This window comes from Ochotona curzoniae, unplaced genomic scaffold (genome assembly GCF_017591425.1).
Source record: "Ochotona curzoniae isolate NIBS_2020 unplaced genomic scaffold, NIBS_Ocur_1.0 patch376, whole genome shotgun sequence".
Lineage (NCBI taxonomy): Eukaryota > Metazoa > Chordata > Mammalia > Lagomorpha > Ochotonidae > Ochotona > Ochotona curzoniae.
In genome coordinates this window covers 66,046-87,015 of record NW_024466946.1, presented here as the reverse complement: position 1 = coordinate 87,015, position 20,970 = coordinate 66,046, and the positions used below count along the sequence as shown (strand labels likewise).

Here is a 20,970-nt window from a genome sequence, read left to right as displayed (position 1 = left end):
CGGACCATGGAACCTGCAATTCTATTCGTGGTTGGGGTTCTGAGTCTGGCAGTTTGACTGAGGGGATCTCCAAAGAAGCTTCATCTGAAGTGATCCAAGACCAGATTCTTATGTGTGCTTGCCAGTACAGGGTCCAGCAGAGTCCGTTACCTCAATCAGCCTATGTATATGCTGGTGGTTGTAACTGCTGGGTCAGTTCAGCCTCCAGCCTTGTTTTCTACACAAACCAATGGGTGTGGGAGCCCATCCCAATCCTTCCAATGGCACAATCGGCCCTCACATAAACCAGTGGGAGCTGCAGTCTCAATAGGCGACTCCCAAAATAACCCTTACCAGGCCAGCTCCCTGTCCTGGTTCCCATTCTTGCCAGTATGTACAGCAGACTGGTCCAGTCTGTCCCATATCCCATTCAGCTCTCATACATGTCAATGGGTATTGAAGCCTAGTTCAGTCCAGTCAGCCCCACTATCTAGACCACACACGTGTCGTTGGGTGCCATTCTGTCTAGCCATGCCTACCCCAGTTCTGGCTCTCATGCTCACCAGGGGGAGTGGTAACCCAAGAAGGAGGTGTTCAATCTTTCCCTACTGAGCCCATTCCCACTACTAGATCATGCACTGCAGTTTAACTTGACATAATTTGCCCCCCATGGCATCATTGGCTAGCTGATACTGTGGCAGAGCCTAACCAACCTGTAAGAACAGTCAACCCAGCCTGGCTTTTCCCTGATGTATCTCACATGAGGCCAACAGGTGTTGTAGCTCTTCTCCACCTGGTCTGCCTCCCTCCAAACTCACACTCACCAGTGGGAGTGGTGATCCAGCAGGGGAACCCTATATTGCCCCCTGAATGGGTCACTCCTCCCCCTGGTTCTCACATGTGCTGGTTGTGTGTTGCAGTCTTGTCTGACATGGCCTGCTTTGCCTCAACATCTGCCAGTGGGTGATCTAGCCTGGTCATGTCTGGCCCATCCAAAATTCCAACTCATATTGGTGGGGGCTACAGCCTAGCTCAGTCCAACTGGCACCCAGTCTTGGCCCTCATGTGAACTGCTTGGTATTTCAGCCCGATCCATGCTCTGTTCAGGTGCTCGTATTCGCTAGGGGGTGATGTGAACTGGCTTAGGTCTGCCCCCGATCTGCACCAAATGTGTGCTGGTGGGTGCCATTCCCTGGCATAGTCTGGGCTGCTTCCTATCATGGTTTTTGCACTCGCTTGCAGGGACTGTGTCCTGCCAGAGGAGTTTCTCAGTCTCCTCCATCAGAACCTCTCCCAGTGCCAGAGCTTACACAAACCAGTGGGTCCATGGGCAGAGCTATTTATTCCACCTCCTGTCCTAGCAGTAACAGTGACATTTCTTGATTGGCTTTCAACGTGTTCTGGTTCTTACAGCCCAGCCAAGCCTGGCCCATACCCAAATGCAGCTCACACATGGCCCAGTAGGGGCAGAGATCTAGCCTAACCCTACCTATACCTACCCTGGTCCTCACGAGCACCAGTTGTTGCTGGAGTCTAGCCCAGCTCGGTGCGTCCAGCCCCAGTCCACACTTGTGCAAAGGGGCATAGTAACTATATCCATATCAGAACTCAGCTCCCACTCGGGTCCCTGCACTCACCAGTGAGAACTGCAACTGAACCAGGGTGTCCACTTAGCTTCCCAACCAGACCTGTTCCTAGCCGTAGATCCTCCATGTGCCAGTAGTTGCTCTGACCTCACCTGTCATGACATTTTCCTTTGGATACTGAGGCCTGGCCTGACTCAGCCTACCCCCAGTCCCGACTTGGTGGTGAATACTGGAACCTGGCCCTATTCAATCTGCTCCCATCCCTGGCTCATGCAAACCAGTTAGTGTAACAGCCTAGCCCGGCATGACCTTTGCTCCAGCCTGGTTTCTGCTCTTGCCGGTGAGCTAAAGTTTGCTCAGCCCTGCCTGGTCTGCCCCCTTTCAGAACCAACCCACACATTAGCCAACAGTTGGAGCTACTTTGCTCAGCTTGCCCAACCCCAGGCCTGGACCATGTGATTACCAGCAGGAATTGTGACCCACAAGGGGAGCTTCCCACATTCCCCCATATGGCCCACTCCCAGACCCAATTCTCATACATGTCAGTGGGTGTTAGGCCCTTGCCCGGCATAGCTTGCCCCTCTATCTTGGCCTTGTATGAGCTGGTGAAGATTGTGATCCAACCCACTCCACACCCTGTTTTCGGATGCATATGCCAGTGCTTCAGCCTGGATCTGCCCAGACTGTTCTCGGTCCCTGACCTTTTTGTGTTGATCAAATCATAGTGACTTTTGAAATATTCTACTTTATTTTATTCTTGGGGATAATTTACATTCTTCCTGTACCTCTTTCCAACTAAACCATTTGAATTTTTATATAGTAGTCAATTTTGAGATTTTATACCTTCCTCTGTGCCAGTAATTAAACTTATGATTCCTGATGCACATTTGTTTTTTGAGTTGGCAATGGAAGACTCTTTGTTCTGAGGAACAAGGTTGTCACCTCTGTCTCCACTCCCCTAATTTCAAGATCCCCAAACATATCCCTTTCTATTCTGTTGTCTTTGCATTGTTTTGCTTCCATTGAAATGTTTCTGTGCTGTATTTAGCTTGATCCTTGACCAACTACTCAAGCTGCTTTTGATTCTTTAGGAAATAAAGAGAATACATACTTTCACTATATGTGAAAACATCCCCCTTTGCTGCTCTGTGTATTTGGTTGTCCTGCTCTGTTGCACTGTGTTACTTTTCTCATTGTTACTTTCATAATAATTACACACCTGGAATTTATTTTTTATTTAATGCAAATACTTGAAGTTTGCTCTTTAGTGTTGAGACAGTTTTAGAAATATAATGGAGTTGAAGATCATGACCTGTTTTGCCAGTGACTAAATGTGTAGATTTTTGTGTACTCTTTATGAGCTGTAATCTCCTTTCTCATTGGGTTAAATTTTGACTGTTCCTTTACTGTTTTTAAATATTTTTATTTGATTAATAGTAATTAAATATTTTTCCCTGAGAGGCATGAAGAGAAAAATAGAGATTGACAATGGTAGGCAACACACACACACACATACACACACACAAAACACACAAACACACACACAGTGTTGTCATCTGCTGGTTTAATCCCCAAGTGACCAGACTGGGTTGGACTCAGTCAGGCTAAAGCCAGGTGCTGGAAATTCAGCCCAAATCTCCTACATATGTAGCTGGCACTTGTGCCACCATCTCGAGTGTCACAGGGTGAACATTAGCAGGAAGTTGTAATCAGGAGTAAAGTCAAGACACAAATCCAAGCTCTCCAATATGGGCTGTGGGCATCTCGACATAGTGTTTTAGCTTCTAAAAGAAAACTCATCTTTTAAATATGATTATTCTGAATGGTAAAACCTATTGATGCTGAAAATGTGTTCATTTAGATACCATACAAAAATAAATGCTGGATTTACTTTAGGACACTGATAATTGGTGTATCTTTATATCCTACTGTTATGTCTTTAAATTTTTTTATTTGAAAGTTTATTTCTTATATGAGTTGCAGAGATAGGGAGAGACAGAGAGGAATTTTTGCCTCATGGATTCATTTGCTTAAATGACCACAACCATTCCTGCTGCAGAATGGAAGCCAGGAGCTTCTTCTGGGTCTCACGTATTGAACAGAGTCTGAAGGGCTTGAGCCATCTTCTGATGACTTCTCAGGAGCATTAGCAGGGAGCTGGATCAGAAGTGAAGCAGCTAGGACTCAAACTTGTGCCATATGGAATGCAGACATTGCCAGCAGCCAATTTACCTACCACACCACAATGTTGGTCATGTGAATTTTATCTTTTTAAAATATATTTGTTTTATTTGAAAGGCAGATTTACAGACAGAGGCAAAGATCTTCCATCTGCTGTTACACTCTGCCAAGGGCCTTACCCAGGGGTCAACAGATCTAAAGCCAGAAGCTAGAGAGCTGCCTCCAGATCTCCCACATGAGGGCTGGGGCCCAAGGGCTTGAGCCATCTACCACTGCTTTCCTACACCTTAAGCAGGGACCTAGATCAGAAGTAGAGCAGCTAGGTCTAGAACTGGTGCTCATGTGGGTACTGGCACTGAAGACAGGATTTATTTTTTGAACCATCATTCCTACTCCAAGGTCTCATGAATTTTAAATTTGAGCTATTTCTGTTTGTTTCTGGAGACCTATACAATTAAAATTTTTTTTATGATTAGAAATCCATATTCTGTAATATATAAGCCATGAAAAGCAATACCAACTTACATAATCTTCTGCTCACTTACACCATTATTCAAACCCTTGTTTAGGGCTTATTCTCTGTCCCTTAGGTTAAATTAAAATGAATCCCATGACCTCTAATATTCAGAGAGTGAAACACCCTGCAGTCACATCAAGTCATCTCAAGTCTCATTTCATTAATTAAAATGCCCTATCTTGTGTAATAATATGGCACTAAGAATTTAAATCAAGTTAATATCTGGGTTAGCTGAGACTGCTTCCACAAATGGACCTGGAAGGAGTGCATGTCAGAAGAGACTTTGCCTTTCACCCTGCTAAATTCTTCATGCCCATATCTATGTCTGAAGCTTTGTCACGATCAGGAGTATTGGACGAAGGAAAAGGGCAGAATTGGTGGGAAGTATCTTTTTAAAATCATAGCATTATTTGTAAATTTTGCCACTTGTTTAAAGTTTACTTTTTCTGGGAACATTTGACAGGTGTCTCTGTTGGGGGGCTCCTAATACCTGAAATCTCTGACCTGTGGCTGTCTTGGCTGTCAGTAAATCAGTACCAGCTGATCAATGGGAGCTTCTCTACCCTGGGATCTATTAACATTTACAGTAATCCCAGCCAGGCTGTGTCCAGTGTATGCTTGTGCTTATTGATGTCACAACCCCTTCTCAGTTGCAATCCTAGAGTGTACAGCCAGCCTCTTGCTTCCCAGTCTCTGTGCATGGTCAGGCTCAAGTCTGTTTTATTCCACCTCCTGGAGATGGGTATTCCCAAAGACATTCTAGTAAGGTTTGAGGCAAGGCACATCTTGGTGGTGGTGGTGGTACAGGACCCTGAGCCTATCAGCATCTCTCTGATATATTGCCTCTTTGCTTCCCACCCCACTGAAAGCAGGCAGATGGGTTGTAAGCTAAGGGCAATGCTTAGATTGGCAACCAGCGCTTTGGCCTCGGTAGGAAATCAGTATGATTTAGGATTACTGTAGCACCTGCCATTGTTTTGTTCTGACCCAAGTATACTATTTAGTTGTATATTTTACTTGCATGTTTAGAGTATACCCAACTGTCCCAGTTTAAGACCTTCAGGGCTTAATAAAGTTAATGTTATTTTTATAATACTGGATTACATAATTCTGTATAGCCTCATCAAAGGTCAGTCTTTCCCCTTCTTTATTTTTCCCCTCTTTAAGTTGTTTCTCTTCCATCAGTGTCTGTTCAAACATATGTGTGCCTTTTCAAACATAAGCCCTCTGAGTTATCAAATGCTGCTTTCTATCTTAAAAAAAAAACAAACAAACAGTATTTCTGAGTCCTGGCTTTAAAAAGATAGTCAGCTTTTTTTCCCATCTCCTTTACTCCCAGTCCTTTTCTGAACTGAAGTGATGATATTCAACATGCAGGATAGGATAGGAGGCCATGAGTAGGGATAAGACAAGATGGAACATATTATGACATTGTATTGGAGGACTGACTATAGACCAGATATGGCGTGAATTTACACTTCCTTTTTGTTTTTTTTTAAGTGTATCAAAGGTGTTTTAATTATTAAAACATGTAATAGTGTCACGTGGTCCCTAACTCAATAGTCATTAAAAAAAGGGTTTTCACACATAACCATTGTTATGTGAGGGCCTGTAAAATGGTTTCATGTTACCAAGTTTTACTCATGTCTGAAATTGTGTGAAAAATGTCTATAGAATGTTTTGTATAATGCCATAGAAAATTTTTATATGTATGTAGTGATCTGAATTTAGGGAAATCTTTATATATTTCTAGATTGTTGTTACCCATATATCCTCTGTAAAGGTCAATATGTTTTTGCTACAGAAAAATTCTTCAGTGAGTAAAACTGAGAAGAAAATCCGAAATAATTCATCTGCTTCCTATTTTGTATATTTATGCTGCTCTTTGACTTACTAGCATGTAAGGAGATAAGAATGTTAATAATTATTGTAGTTTTCTGAAATTATTTCCCTTTATTCTTATAATGAACTGGATATGCACATGCACATACATATACACACATTTATATGCCAAATTCACTGTTTCCAACAATAGTTGCTACAGATCTTTTTAAAATATATGTTCTTTTAAAACTTTTGTAGGAATGCAGATCATCAACCTGAAAGACATATGAGTTTTTATTTCTCTGGGATACATCATTTCATAATAAGTGTTTTTCCATTGACTGAAAATCACATTGCTTTCAGACCTACAGTTAGCATGTATGTCATGTAAATGTGGTCTAGACATATTTTCATCAACAGAACCCTGGAAAGTTAACCATTTTTTGTAGGTTATTTTCCTGTTAGAGCATTAGTTGAGTTTTTTCATAATGATATATCCATTTATGGTATTTGATCATGTGTATTTACATTCTCATATGTATGGGACTTGGAATTGTTAATGTTGCACTTCTTTTGTCTCCTAAAAAATATGGGAAGAATCTTTAATGAAATGTAGGCACTGACAAATCCAAGTCTTTAGTGGTAGTGTTTCAGTATAACCAAGTTCTTTCAGTATTTTCTTATTCAAAAAGAAAAAGTTTGTTTGAAAACTATGGAGAATCCTAACTTCTTCATGCATAGAACAGTTAGCAAAGAAGGAAAAAGACTTAAATCTGCTTGGGTAGTTCCTGGTAGTGTATGACATATTTCCTCTTGACTAGTAATTTTATGCTACAAGTGTCCTAAGCCTAAATTTTGCCCTACTTTCTCAGATTGTCATTTTCTTTTAATGACAAGTGCTGCCTGACTTCCACCCCCATGCTTGTTGCCTGTTTCTAGTTTCTTACCTATATAATTTTTTTAGGAAGACATTTCCATAAAAGTTATAATATGTGCTGATATAAAAGTATTGATTTTAAAATCAGTTTTCACTTTTATTAAATTTAAATACAAATAAAAAAAGAACAAGGTCAAACGGAGTCTTTAACTATGGTAGATGAGATTTTCCTACACTGTCTGGATTGTGATTTCTTTCTTTGCACCAATAACAAATGGAATACAATTATACATTCTCTTGATGTCCGGTGTTTGTTTATGCATTCGAAAATTAATTGCTACTCTTTGTTTTTTGCTTATAATGATGTGTAATTGCTAAGAAAATCTCTTTGTTCTTACAGATTTACTCTATATCCAGTGAATAATGCCAAAGGCCCAAAAGCTGTTTTGCTCCATTTGGCTCAAGAGTGACATATTTATGCTGAGATTTAATCATAGCAGTTTATTTTCCTGATAATATAACATATATATAGCTATGCTCACCAACTCCTGTGGGTGTCTGGATCTTTATCCAATGTATCATTCTGAAGTAATCAAATCAAAACTGGGATTGAATTACTGCCACTTCCAGTTTTATTGAAAAGGACTGAAATTTTCCTTTGTGTTTCTTATCATCATCTCATGGTGATCATTCAAAAAAGATAAGGCAGGTCATAATCAATGCTGTATTCTTATGCCATAATCGCACTTATAATTATTTCTCATTTTGTTTTAACTTATAGTTTTATGATTAAAATAATCTTTAAAAAATTTTATAAGCATAAGTATGATTTTTCTATGCCTTCAATTTTTATCTTATGTATGCATTTATCCTTTTATAGCATGTTATCAATTTTTAAAGGAGCTTCAGTTACTCTTTTTCTGTTAGTTGATTTTTCATCACACCTCTGCAGTGTTTCCATTTATATTAAAATTACATATCCATCATTTATTTTTTATGGAATTTGTTTTCTTCTTTGCCCTTGTATGGTCCTTTTGCAGTATCTGTTAATACAATATTATTGGTTAATGTCTAGCATGTAAGTCAATAAGTCATTGGTCAGTAATGCCGGAAATAATCTTTCATATTCTTAGTTTTTTGAAAATTATATCTGTCCATTTCACCATTTCATATGCAGTTCCTTCTCATTGTATAGATGAACATTTTCACCTTTGATTATTATGCAGTATTTAGGAATTCTGAATAAGAGGTTTTTCTATCTCTGCTGATCATTTTTTTTCTTCCTACTACAATTTTAAAATCTTAACTATCTCTCAGAATCAAGCTGAGAACTTTTTTTATTAAGTTTCCAAAGCTAGGTCAGTTAGAAATAAAATGCCATAGAGAAAGGATCTAGGCAATGTACTACAGCAAAAGGATGCACGTTAGTGTTTCTTTGAATCAAGGTTGAAAGTTATTTTTTGTAATCCCTCATTAGCTAATATATCCATCATTAATGGACCACATGTGGCCTTGTGCTTGGTTAGTTTCACCTCAAAAAATAGCTTCCTGATGTTGCTATTAATAAAACCTATAAAGTATAATTAATTATACAGCTATATTTTATAAAACAAGAATGACATGTTTATTTTCATTACAAATTATAATCTTAAAAATAAAAATTTAGTCTGAATAAAATTTTTATTTAGTAATACGCAAATTGGTGAGTCAGTATTTTTCAGAGCAACAGCTATTTTATTTAGAAACATTTACATCCAAAAACTTCTGTTGATTTCCTTAAATATGAATATGCAAATTTTTCTCTACAAAATCTAAACTTGATTCTAACAAGTTAATTTAACTCCAGGTTAGAACTTTGGCATTATATTTCCTATTTCTTTAAAAATCTTCAATCTCTACTAAGAGTGAGAAATCAGATGAATGTTAAAGGCCTAAATAAAAATGAAGGATAGATATCATGAATTCTAGAAGAAATAAAGCTATTATGATATCATTCATGAGAGGAGACTGTCATGTTAAAATAAAATGAGCCATGTCTTCATTATTTTTTTGAAATTTATCTCTCACAAAATTTAATGTTTGTTGTTTTTTGCATGAAATACGAGTAATACATTGCTGCATACTAGTTGGCAGTCCATTTTGTTTCTAATTCACTACTTTTACTAAAATTAATTAATCACTCTTTATACCGTTGCATTTTAATTAGATGAAAGTTTTTTTAAGCATTATCAGCAGATAAGTTTAAGATAATACCTTTTCTCTTGGCTGGATACATTACAAATTCATTCGCACATTAAAATATAGTGGCATGTTTGCACAGAAAGGACAAACTAGGAATGTTTTTCAATGAGTTTTGCTTGCTACAGCTTTTCTCTAGCATGTAGTTGATACTAAGTTTGTTGGGACACACAGTGAGTGTTATGTTTGTTGTTCACATATACCATTTAGAATAATGGAGTCTAAATCTTTAAGTATCTGAAATTATTTATGTTTAATATCTTTTTCTTTTTTTCCTTATGCTCCTACAGAAATTTATGATGAAGGTAAGACATTGGATCCTCTGTTATAATAATGTAGTGCTCTTTTTCTTAGCTTGATTATACTCTAATTTTTTTAAGTCACAGAAGTTTCCTGCACATTTAAACCTTTTAGAAGTTAAAATCTGAAACTCTTAAATTTAAATATAGCAACCACATTTTAAAAAATCATCAGGATACCATTATATTAACCATCAGTAAGAGTTTCTGCTACTAGAATATTTTTATGGATTTCTAATTTAGATTATTCACTGTAAGGATTATAATGTGTGTGTATATGTTTATGGAGTCTTGTGTATAAATGTAATAGGAAATTTTTATACTTGGAAATCTGAAGATCAACCTCTTTTCACTTCTCAATGAAATAGAAAAATAAAATGTGAAGAGAAACAAAAAATAAACATATGGTTATATCATTGTAGACATATATGCAGAAGGATTTCAAGGATAGAATGTAGTTATTTTGGGGTGTGTGGTAGAGAATTTTTGCTTCATTTTTTCTTGCTCAATTTGAGTATATCATGTTTGTCACTTCATCCGTACTCCAGTTCCCTAACTTATTTCATGTCCACTTCTTGGGGAATGGTAAGTTGAATAGTTAACTGAAACAGATTATCCTAAAGCTCCTTGACAAGTGAATATTCAAGTAAAGATCAATAAGAAAGTTAGTGTAGAGTAGAATCAATTTAAACCAGGTGATAAGCTGACGGCAGTTTAATTAGGGTGTAATTTTTTTTTTTGCTGGGAGTCCATACTATTAGTGGTTGATTTTCATACCTACATTGGGTGGTCAGGTTATGTTGAAATTTGATTAGGAGGCAGGCACATGCGAGCAATTATAGTGATTGAAACCACTTAAAAGGAAAAGAATGGTCATTTGCTTTGAATTTAATCCCCAAAAAGGGATGAACCTTTTAGAAACAAAATTGGATACTTTTGGGTTGTAGGGGCATATTTCTGTTTCTCAAAAGTAAACAGTGATGAGTTACCACTGTTTTAGTCTCATCTGTTGTTTCTCCAGAGACTTTTGTTAGGACACCATTACAAGTGAGCCCACATTTGGTGTCAGGTGGTTGTCTGGACCCGTGTTATCCTGGCTTTGCCAGGTGTCTGTATTTCGTACCAAACTCTTCTACTTGTTCTGAGTCCTGCTGTGTGACTCCTTAGTTAAAGATGGTGGAGTGTTGGGAGGCTCTGCTGTTTCTCGGGATGTGCATATAGGTGGAGGCACCAGCCTCTGGCCTCCCGTGCTGCTCCTGAGCGTCATGTGCTGTTCACATTTGCCTTGGCAAATCATTCTCAAGAGATAATAAGGTTTGTGCACAAAGAAGTTTTTTCTCCCTGAACCAACTAACTGCAGCTTTCCAAGTACTACTACGGGAAAGATAAACTTACAAGCTTTTTGGCTGACGTATGTGAGTACTTGGGAAGAAGTTATGTTACTCTAATTATATTGTGGTTTGTAAGTTTTAGTAGTCGGGATGTGGTTTAGTATTGCCTGAATTAGTAAGCCCCTTTTTAATATTTCATTGTACTAATATCTAAACTAGTATGTTATGGTAGTCAGGGGAAATCTTCTTGTAAATTATGACTGATTAAAATAAAAAAACAACTCTGAACAACTGTAATATCCTGTTTTGACTAGCATGCAATTTATGCATGGCAAGGTTAGAAAAAAAAGAAATCTTAAATTATTTAGATGATGTGTGGTTAATAAATTAAATGCCTTCAACCAATAATAGGACATTAATAGGAAACTATATATTATAAACATATTTAAAGAATGCAGAGTACAAGGAAACCAAATAAGACTTAAACAAAGTCTGTAATTTCCTCTTTAGTTGATCTCCTTTACTGCTTTCATAAATTTATGTTTTATAGTTTCTGGCCTTAGTCAACATAAAAATATAAATATGTATTTAAATGAAAGCTTTTTCTTATAAAATAGATTCTGTAATGGGCATTTTTTTTCAAATTTTGGAAACCTTAGAAGCATGGAAATTCCTACTAGTATTACCTTAAAATAATATTAAAAAGTCAAGGGAAATTTGCTTAAAATATGTAGAGGAGTGTTGCTTGGATTTTGTTGGAAGATTTGACCTTTCAAAATCCACTCATATGTGTTTATTTTTACACTATTACATAATATTCTTCCTCCTGAAAAAAACTGCAGAAAAAAAAGTAAAAGTTATTCTTGGCCATAGTAAGTCAAAAGAAAATTTGGTGGGGTTTTTTTTTTGTCCTTTTTTTTGTAATTTAATTTCTATAAGAACTATTATTTGGCAAGTAGGTGGCAGAAAGGGAAATACAAAACACAGGCACACAAAAAGAGAGAGAAAATACCTGAATTTTGTGCTTCTCTTCCCTGAAGGCCAGGGCTGCTTAGGCTGATGCCAGGAGCCCAAAATTCAGAGCAGCATCAGCAGCACCTGGGAATTTCTGAAATGGGACTAGCCTTTAAATTCCTCACACCTGTTGGCACATAGTCTTAGTGCTGAGACCCACCCAGGAATTTGTGTTTCAGCAAACATGTTCTCCAGCTGATTCACAGGAAAGCCTCAATTTCAGAAACACTCCGTTGTTTCCTAGAAGGAAATTGTTCAGAGTGAGAAGTCTTTAAAAGAGATTATATTATCAGGTATGTATTTTAGAAAGATTGATTTACTGAACCATCATGAACTTAGTTGCTGTTGTTGCCAGGCATTTAGATAGACAATACAGTGGTGGCCAAAGTACCATGCTTCTTACACTTAGGGACCATAACATAACAGGAGCCTAGGTAATAGCTATGTAAACTATAATAAATTATTATGGATTGTGGTAATTCTTCACTGAAACCCTTCAAGAACTACATTAAATGCTAATCCTACATTTGAATTTTTCTTGACTGGTTCCAATTTAAGTATTTCCGCAGTATTTTATTCTGAAGTGGCTATTAATTCATCCTTTGGCACTTAACTTTCCTTGGATGTTAAAAAGAATATTAACTTCATTAAGTGTTCTTTTTGTGTGTTTTTGTCCTCTCCTCTCTTTTTAATTCAGACTGCTCAAGGTGGTGGGCATCGAACACTCCTTTATGGACATGCCATACTGCTGCGTCATTCCTACAGTGGCATGGTAAATAGATATGTTTGTTTATTTGATTTGATTCTGCTTGTTCATTTGGGGATGCGTACCTGATTTTTTTTGTCATTTATGAGATGAAACAGATGATTAAGGCCCTGCAGTTCTACCATTGTATGAATGTGACCCCTGTGCTCATGATTTTACTATTGGTAGAGATTTAGGAGAAGTATAAGAAACAAATATTTCTCTTTTCTGATTCTGTTTTAAATAGTTATCTTATTGGAGAATTCAAATGTCCTTTTATCATAAAAGATTAAAGGAAAATCTACCTATAAGCTCTCATGTCAATTTTATTCACTTATTTCTTTTGTTTCCCAGGTAGGTTTCTTTTTTTTTTTTTTTACAGCAGTAATTCCTTCTTATGCTTGTTACCCATTGGGTTCCTTTCTGGCCTCATTTTCTCATTTTTTATTTCCTAAGTATTAAAGCAACATATATCTGTGTTTTTAATAAATATTAAAAGTTAATGAAGATATACCTTTCTTTTAATTTCATTTTCATACCCTTTGAAGTATATTATGCAAATACTTTTTATTATATCTTTGTTAGACCTTTATTTAATTATAAGAGATTATTTGAAAAATCCTTCTGAAATCAGTAATACCATTTCCATTATTGTGCTGCATCTCATGAATAGGTCAGATAAGAAAACTGTGATCACTTCAACATGTTCTGAAGAATATCTTTAGTAAAGTTGAGCACCCATTCTTAATAAAAAGTAAGCATTGATGGGTATTTCCTCAATGATAAATAATATCAATATGAAATCTATAGCCAACATCATAAATGTGAAGTATTAAAGTCATTCTTAATGAAATTAAAATAATAAACGAAAAAATAGATATATTTTACCTGCATTCTCACACTTAAGGAAACCCACCTACCTGGATGGGCCCTGTTTGTAGTCATAATTTTTTTCAGTCTTTGCATTGATTATCCAATAATTCTGAGGGATTACTGTGGTTTGGCTTATTAAATTCTCAATACTGTCCCTGGGTACCCTTAGCAAGACTCCTGTTATTACCAACAGTATACCTGCTTACTGTAAGTTATAAAATGTTTCAGCTCCCATCACATTCGTCTTTGTGTCCTTGTAACACCTAAAATTTTGAAGCTATTGTGAGGGTCAGGGAGTTGGCTGGAAGAATGATCTTAAACTTTAACTTGGTGAAAATACAGTTAGGGAAACCCAAGGTCAGGTTTCCCTTAGAAAATGGCTGTCTGAAAGTTGGGTCACTTTTAGGATAATACACATGGGTATGCAATAGGATAAAATTTGTAGGGCAGCATTCTGCATACCCACATCAATTTAGGATGAATTCAAATGAGTTAGGTTTTACAATGCAAATAAAAGTGAAAGATAAAAGTGAATCATTTGCACATTTTTGCTTTGGAATAAAGATTCCTCCCGTTGTCCTTTTACTCATAATTGTGAATATTACATGAAATGGGAGATGTACAAACACATCTCCAATTTTTTGTTTTGTTATCCTGACAGAGCACATTCCCTCAGTCTTTCAAGAAAGGAAATAACCCATTTCCTTTCTACTATTGTTTGTATTGCATGCTGGGTGTAAGCATTGTTTTGTGGCACAAGTGCTTAAAAGCCTAGGATTTGCATGGTATTTACAGTTTTAGGAAAAGTCGAATCAACAGAGATACCAAATAACATGTTACCAAATAACATGTCAGAGTAAAGATACAGTCTTACTGTTTTTTTTTTCCAAGTATTTGTGCTGCCTCTCCACTTCTCGGTCTTCAACTGACAAACTGGCTTTTGATGTTGGCCTGCAAGAGGACACTACGGGTAAGCATTGTGTACAAATAAAGCTGTGTTTAAAGACAGCTGGCCAGGGAATGGACTGGAAGAAGTCATATGAGAATTGATGGTTGGAGATGCATCACATAATCAGGAACAAAAGAGTGACTTTCTAATTAAAGTTTTTAATATAATGAGAAAGCTTATATTATCCCTGATTGTTCCCCAAAATTAGTTGGATGTTGGATATTCATACTAGACTTGGTAGAAAATTATCTCTTAAATTTTCTTGGCATTAGTCATATTAACACACTTTGGTTAATTTGTCAAATATTATTGCATATTTCTTCCATATTAAAATACAGCATATTTAGTGTCAGTTTTCACAGAAAAGAGTAGTGGATGAAAATCTTGTGGCCTGTGGTGTAGTGCAGGGGTTAAGCTACCACCTGTGATGACACATGGGTGATGGTTTGAATTCCAAATGTGTTTCCAGTCCAGCTCCCTGCTAATTGAGCTGGGAGAGCAGCAGAGGATGGCTCAAATGCTTGGGCCACTGTGCGTGGGAAGCCAGGTTGGAGTTCCTGACTCCTGGCTTTGGCCTGGTCAGGTCCCAGTGTTGCTGCCATTTGGGGAGTGAAGCAGCAGATTCGTGATCTGTCTCCCCATGTTTCCTCCTCTCTGTAATTCTGCCTTTCAAACAGGTAAAATAATTTTTTAAAAAAGCAAAGAATATGAGAATCTCTTCATTTTTTTTGGATAGACAGGGCATTATGCTACCTATTTATCACAATAGAAATTACATTAGAATAAATTCATCTTTAGATTCTGTTTTTCCATGAAATTTCCTATTAGAAAATTCTTCTGGAGAGTCAAAAAAGGAAATCCTTGTATTTGGGTTATTGTTCTCAGTGACCTGAAAATTTTACATTACATTTGTTTCTTTATACCTCTGTACTACTTGCTCATTTTTATCTTTTACAGTGAACATCTATGGACTTGTTAAAAGAAAAAAAAAGTTGAGTAGAAAAAGCAATGGAAGCAAACGGTCCAACTGTTAAACTGTTCTTTTCAAGGGAAAGCTCAAGTTACCACTTCATCCCTCCATCATTTCTTTAAAATACCCCCTAACATGAATTACAAAAAAAACTTACGATTTTCTCTACATTTTTCACAAATGAATGGTTAACATTAAAGCTGAATTTACCAGCCCAGCTATTTGTTTTCCTAGAAAAGCACCTCATTTTGCCTAAGAAATTCCTGGCATTCCAGGTATCATCAAGATGAATATTTTATTTGGATTTTTATTTTATATTATAGAGACTATATTATATCTTTCTGGTGTTTTAATTTTAGTGTATTTCAACACAGTTAAGTGAAAAAGTTCATGTTTTTTCCTTCAAAGAAAAATCAGATGTCATCTAGAATTTTTTTCTTACCTTGTAATTACGTGATAGTGAAGCCAGTCACTTTACATTGTTATCTCCTTGTTCTCTATTTTTCATAGCTTTTTACTTACTATGAATTACTGAATGATTAATTACGTTAATGGTGCATTGTCTGCTTGCCTTCATCAGAGTTAGACTTACAGGGGAGATGTTTTTTTTCTTTGTTCATTGCCATATCCCCAACTGCTGAGGCAATCGTTACAAAAAAATTATATTGCTTGAATGAAAGAATAAAAAATTTCTCCAACTCTGAAAATGTGTTTTGAGTGGGTAAAGTGACACTTGTGGTTTATGTTAGACATAACCACAGATTGTGGTTTATGTTAGACATACCGTTTATACTAATGCTCAAGAAGTATTATTTGATAAGTTTACTCATTCATAGACTTGATTGAGTACTTAAAACATGTTGGTAAGATCTGTGGAAACACCAGTAAACAAAATATATGTTTCCCTGCTGTTATGAAATTTACATTTTGGCACTGTGTAGTTAAGAGAAATGTGTTATGGAAAAATAAAGCAGAGTAAAGGGAGAGAATGATAACTATTTTTTAACAAATGTCATAAAAGCACTATCTTTAGTGTTTGAACTAAAAAATTATTTAGCTTTTTTTTTCAAAGATTTATTTATTTATTGGAAAGTCAGAAAGATATACAGAGAGGAGGAGAGACAGAAAGGAAGATCTTCCATTCAATGATTCACTCTCCAAGTGAGCGCAATGGCTGATGCTATGCTATGCAGATCCAAAGCCAGGATCCAGAAACTTCTTCCGGGTCTCCCACGCAGGTGCAGGGTCTCAAAACTTTGGGCCATCCTTGACTGCCTTTCCAGGCCACAAGTAGGGAGCTGGATGGGAAGTGAAGCTGCCAGGATTAGGACCTGCACTCATATGGGATCCTGGCGCCTTCAAAGCAAGGACTTTAGCTGTTAGGCCACGCCGCCGGGCCCTATTTAGTTTTTTAGAGTAAGGGGGAGTAATTTGAAATATGGGTGCATAAGCATTTACCATCATTAATGGGGCTAAAGAATGAGGAATATACTCAGGCCTAATAAGAATTATGCTTGACTTGATGTAAAAGTAATTATTTGATTTAATATATATAGTCTTTTCATACTCTATCCTGTGGTAGAATTTTCTTAAATTTTGCAGTTAGGTTAATAGAAGCTACATATTTTGCAATAACACAACAAGGCAAATGGGACAAGATGAGTAAGATTTTTAGGTGACAGTACTTTCATGTCCTTTTTTTCAATGGGGATCCCAAGTCTACTGAGATGATCTCTCTCTCTCTCTTTTTTTTTTTTTTTGTTAACAAAAAAGATACTATGTAGATGTCAAATCACAAAACCTCAAATGTGTTTTGAAATCAAGTGGCAACAAACTGGCTGTTTTCCCAGAGAGCAATAGTAACAGTGAAAAAAGTATGTAATTTGTATAAAGAATGCATCAAATCGGATTGGGGAATTTGATCTTTGCTAGTATAAACAAATTAATTCTTACTGGCAGAAAAGGTACTAGCCTTTCTGAGAACTTAGACTCAAGACTGTGAGAAGAAACTTTGCAGTTCATTATGTGTTATGTTATGCTGACTTGGCTTAATTCTTCTGATTTTCATGGTCTAAGATTAAGCTGCATGAAATCTTAAGGTTTTGAAAATTGTGTGAGTGGTGTTACTGCAAAGGACACTAGATTTTAAAGGAAGATGTGTCTCTCTGAGTTCCCTATCCTACCACTGTGCAGGTGAGGCTTGCTGGTGGACAATACATCCTGCTTCAAAGCAGCGCTCAGAGGGCGAGAAAGTGCGAGTTGGAGATGACCTCATTTTAGTCAGCGTGTCCTCTGAAAGGTATCTGGTAAGTGTGTAAAGTACAGTCATGGATTTGCAATATGATAAATGACAGGCCAATGAAAGAATCTATTTAGGGTTATATTGCAACTGATTTAGGAAAACGGCTTCTAAGCAACTCTGCATCTCTATTTGATGAGTTATATAAAAATAAATCTCTATTAGTAGGAAGGTAATGTGACAGGACAGTAAATGTGGCTCCTGGGTCTGTGGAGTTGGGCTTTCTTAACGTCCTTGATGTGAATGTTCATGATATTGAGAGTGCTTATTGATGGTTTTATTAATAGAATGTAAAGATGATTTAATCATGAAATCAAAATTCTGTGGTTTTATTTTGAGCCCCATGAAAAGGCTTTAATTTAGCCTTATTATTAATTTTAATCTTATTGATTACCTATTTTGATATTTAGGAAAGCAAATTAATGTGAGAGATAGTTCCATGTTAAAAAATGTGAGAAAATAAAAAATAGTTTGAGGCTGTCATTGCAGAGTTTCAGAGGATATAGGATAGAAGTGGGAGATTGAAGAAGCTTTTTCATTTGTCATTATTGATATTTTTATTTTGGTTATGAGGCCAGTTTATTTCCAAGTTGTGGTTTTACTTACTAGTCACATTTGGGAATTTTCAGAAAATTAAAACCTAATACTTTGTCAACTTTGAAATAAAGTATTTTAAAGTAATTTTAAAAATCTGGGAATTGTAATCTTTACATAAATAGCCAACATAAAAATTTCTAGACATCAACGTGAATGATCAGAAACCAACAACATAATACATGAATCAGACACTGGAAAATATGAAGTGTTAGCATTTTATTAGGTGGAAATATGTGCATGTGTTTTTTGTTGAACTGATACATTTTGATCAGATGTACATTTTAAATTATTGTTGTACTTGCAAACCAATAACTAGTACACTTTTCAATATGTAAACTGGACACATTTTATTTTGATCTTAGTATAAGCTGTTCAGTTTTTTCGTTTGTGTTGTACAACTTGTCCTTTGAACTCTGTAGCATAGTTTATTTGACAGGAGGACATCTCTGTGCGCTGAAGGAGAAAAAAATTTGGAACCTCATAGGAGCCCATGTTTTTAATATTGATTCTGTCACTAACTACCGAAGCAAGTCATGTAATTCTTTGGGCTTTGGTTTCCTCATTTGTAAATCAAAGTTGATGCTAATAATCAGATACAGCATCAAGTTTGTTGTGAGGAAACAATGACGTGATGAATTTTGATATGCTTTGTATTAAAAAGAACTATATATAGTATTTTCATTGCATTAACTAAGGTTAGCAAATAATTTCCTAGGTATATTTTAGACAGTTAAAGTTCTCTTTCCTGAAAACATTACAAAGCATAATAAAGGATTTATTTAGTTTAAAGGCAGAATTAGAGAGGGAGAGCGAGAGAAAAAGTTTGCCAGTTTGCTCCCTAAGTGACCACAATGACCAGGACTAGTCAGACTTACACTAGGAGCCAAGAGCCTCTTCTGAGCCTCCCCTGTGGGTGCAGGGGTCTAAGTATTAGAGCCATCTGCCATGTATTTCCCAGGTGCATCAGGAAGGAGCTAGATTGGAAGTGGAGCAGTAGGTACCTTAGTTGGTGCCCATATGGGATGCCAGCATTGGAAGCTGAGGCTTTCTATACTGTGCCACAAGGCTAAACCCTTGTAATTTTTTTATAGAACTGTGAAACAGCCGATGAGTTTGTTAAAGTTTTACTTGACTTTGGTAATGAAATTAATGATTTTACTGTCTGTCTCTGTAAACCTAGCATGTAGCAGAAACAAGAAGACCCAGGACACATTATACTTGATTTTGGTCCTTACATTAGTGAAAAAGCAAACCAGATGCATATAGAACTGTGTGAAATATACTGTGATAAAATAAATAAATGTTACCAAATAGCTTAGAAATGATAAAGGAGGTTCTTTTGCGTGTAAAGATTTTTTATATTTTATATTTTTATTTGAGAAGGAAGGAGTGGGAAATAAAGAGAAAAAAAGATAGATGGATGTACTTATACCTGTTGATTCATTTCCCTGCATGCCTGTGACAGCAGGGCTGTGCTAAGGCAGGAACTGGGACCGCAAACCATGTCTCCTGCGTGAAGGAAAGGAACATAATCCCTTAAGTCTGCTGAAGGCTGTATTAGCAGGAAGCTGAAGTCAGGAGCTGGAACTGGCAATTAAACTTATGTTTTATATATAGCATGTGGTATACTCATTGGCATCTAAGCCACAAGGTAAAATATCTACCCAGGGATGGTTGGTTGTGGTTTCAGATTTCCACTGGAGTTTATTAGTAGTAGTGACAAAGTATGGTGCTGATGATCCAAGGGTTTATGTGGCTGAATCAGTTAAAAAGATCTAGAGATAAAAGTAAATATAAATCTTAAAAAAAATCTAGAGAAATTGACAAAGCAAGAGGTAAATTAGTAAAAGGATTTTGAAATGGAGGCAATTAGAATATGTCAAACATTATCACATATTAAAGCCTAAGTAAAGATGAGTTTCATATGTATTCATTCATTAGCATCAAACCTGGTAACTAACAGGCCTGGGGAACTCTCCTTACCTCTGGAAACTGTTTCTTCATCAGCAGCTTGCGTTAAGAAATTAATTCACATGGGTATTTGGGGGCTTTTAATTTCTTTTTCTTATTTTCAGTTCACTTAAAAGGCAGACACACAGAGAATGTGACACACACATACCCCTACATGCACACACCTCTTGTAGTGTTCAACGGATTAAGCTCTTCTGGAGGACTAATTGGCACCGTCTCTTCTAGAAGATGTGTCGTGGTGGAGGAGGTTGCTGTGTACAGCTTTACCTAACATCACAGCTCCTGCCTCAGCTACTTGTGCTTGATGCTGGAATATGATTTTGAAGGAATAAAGGGACTTACTTGTAAATATAATTGTAAATTTTTTACCTGGAGAATGCCTTTCCTCGGTTTTGCTGTTGTATGTTGTAATGTGGAAGGAAACCTTTATCTTTTCAGAACTATACAAACGTGAAGACCCTGTATTGATGAGTAAACATGACAATTGCTGTGCTTATGATTTTATTTTTTTCATTCAGATTTGGTAACTCATATTTCAATATTCTACAGGAAGCAAGTTGTATAATTTTAGTACATTTCTGTATTTAGAGGGAAAACATGAAATTTCTATCTTTTCCAGAAAATTAATAGCTTGCTGATAGATAACCATTAAATGCATTGGTATCTAATGCAAGTAATAGTTCCTAAAGGATTTCATAAAACACATTGGTCAAATATATT

The 20,970-nt window shown here is 36.4% G+C and overlaps 1 protein-coding gene across 1 annotated transcript in view; it reads left to right on the top strand.

Annotated features, from left to right (window-relative positions):
* Positions 1-9,492: 9,492 nt before the first annotated feature.
* LOC121167487 (ryanodine receptor 2-like) overlaps positions 9,493-20,970 on the top strand; it is a gene marked incomplete at both ends in the record, with an annotated part of 75,319 nt that continues 63,841 nt past the window's right edge. The window contains 4 exons of the mRNA XM_040996926.1: positions 9,493-9,507; positions 12,544-12,618; positions 14,356-14,434; positions 17,577-17,689. Of these exons, the coding sequence (XP_040852860.1) occupies positions 9,493-9,507; positions 12,544-12,618; positions 14,356-14,434; positions 17,577-17,689 (282 nt within the window). The remainder of the gene's footprint in view (positions 9,508-12,543; positions 12,619-14,355; positions 14,435-17,576; positions 17,690-20,970) is intronic.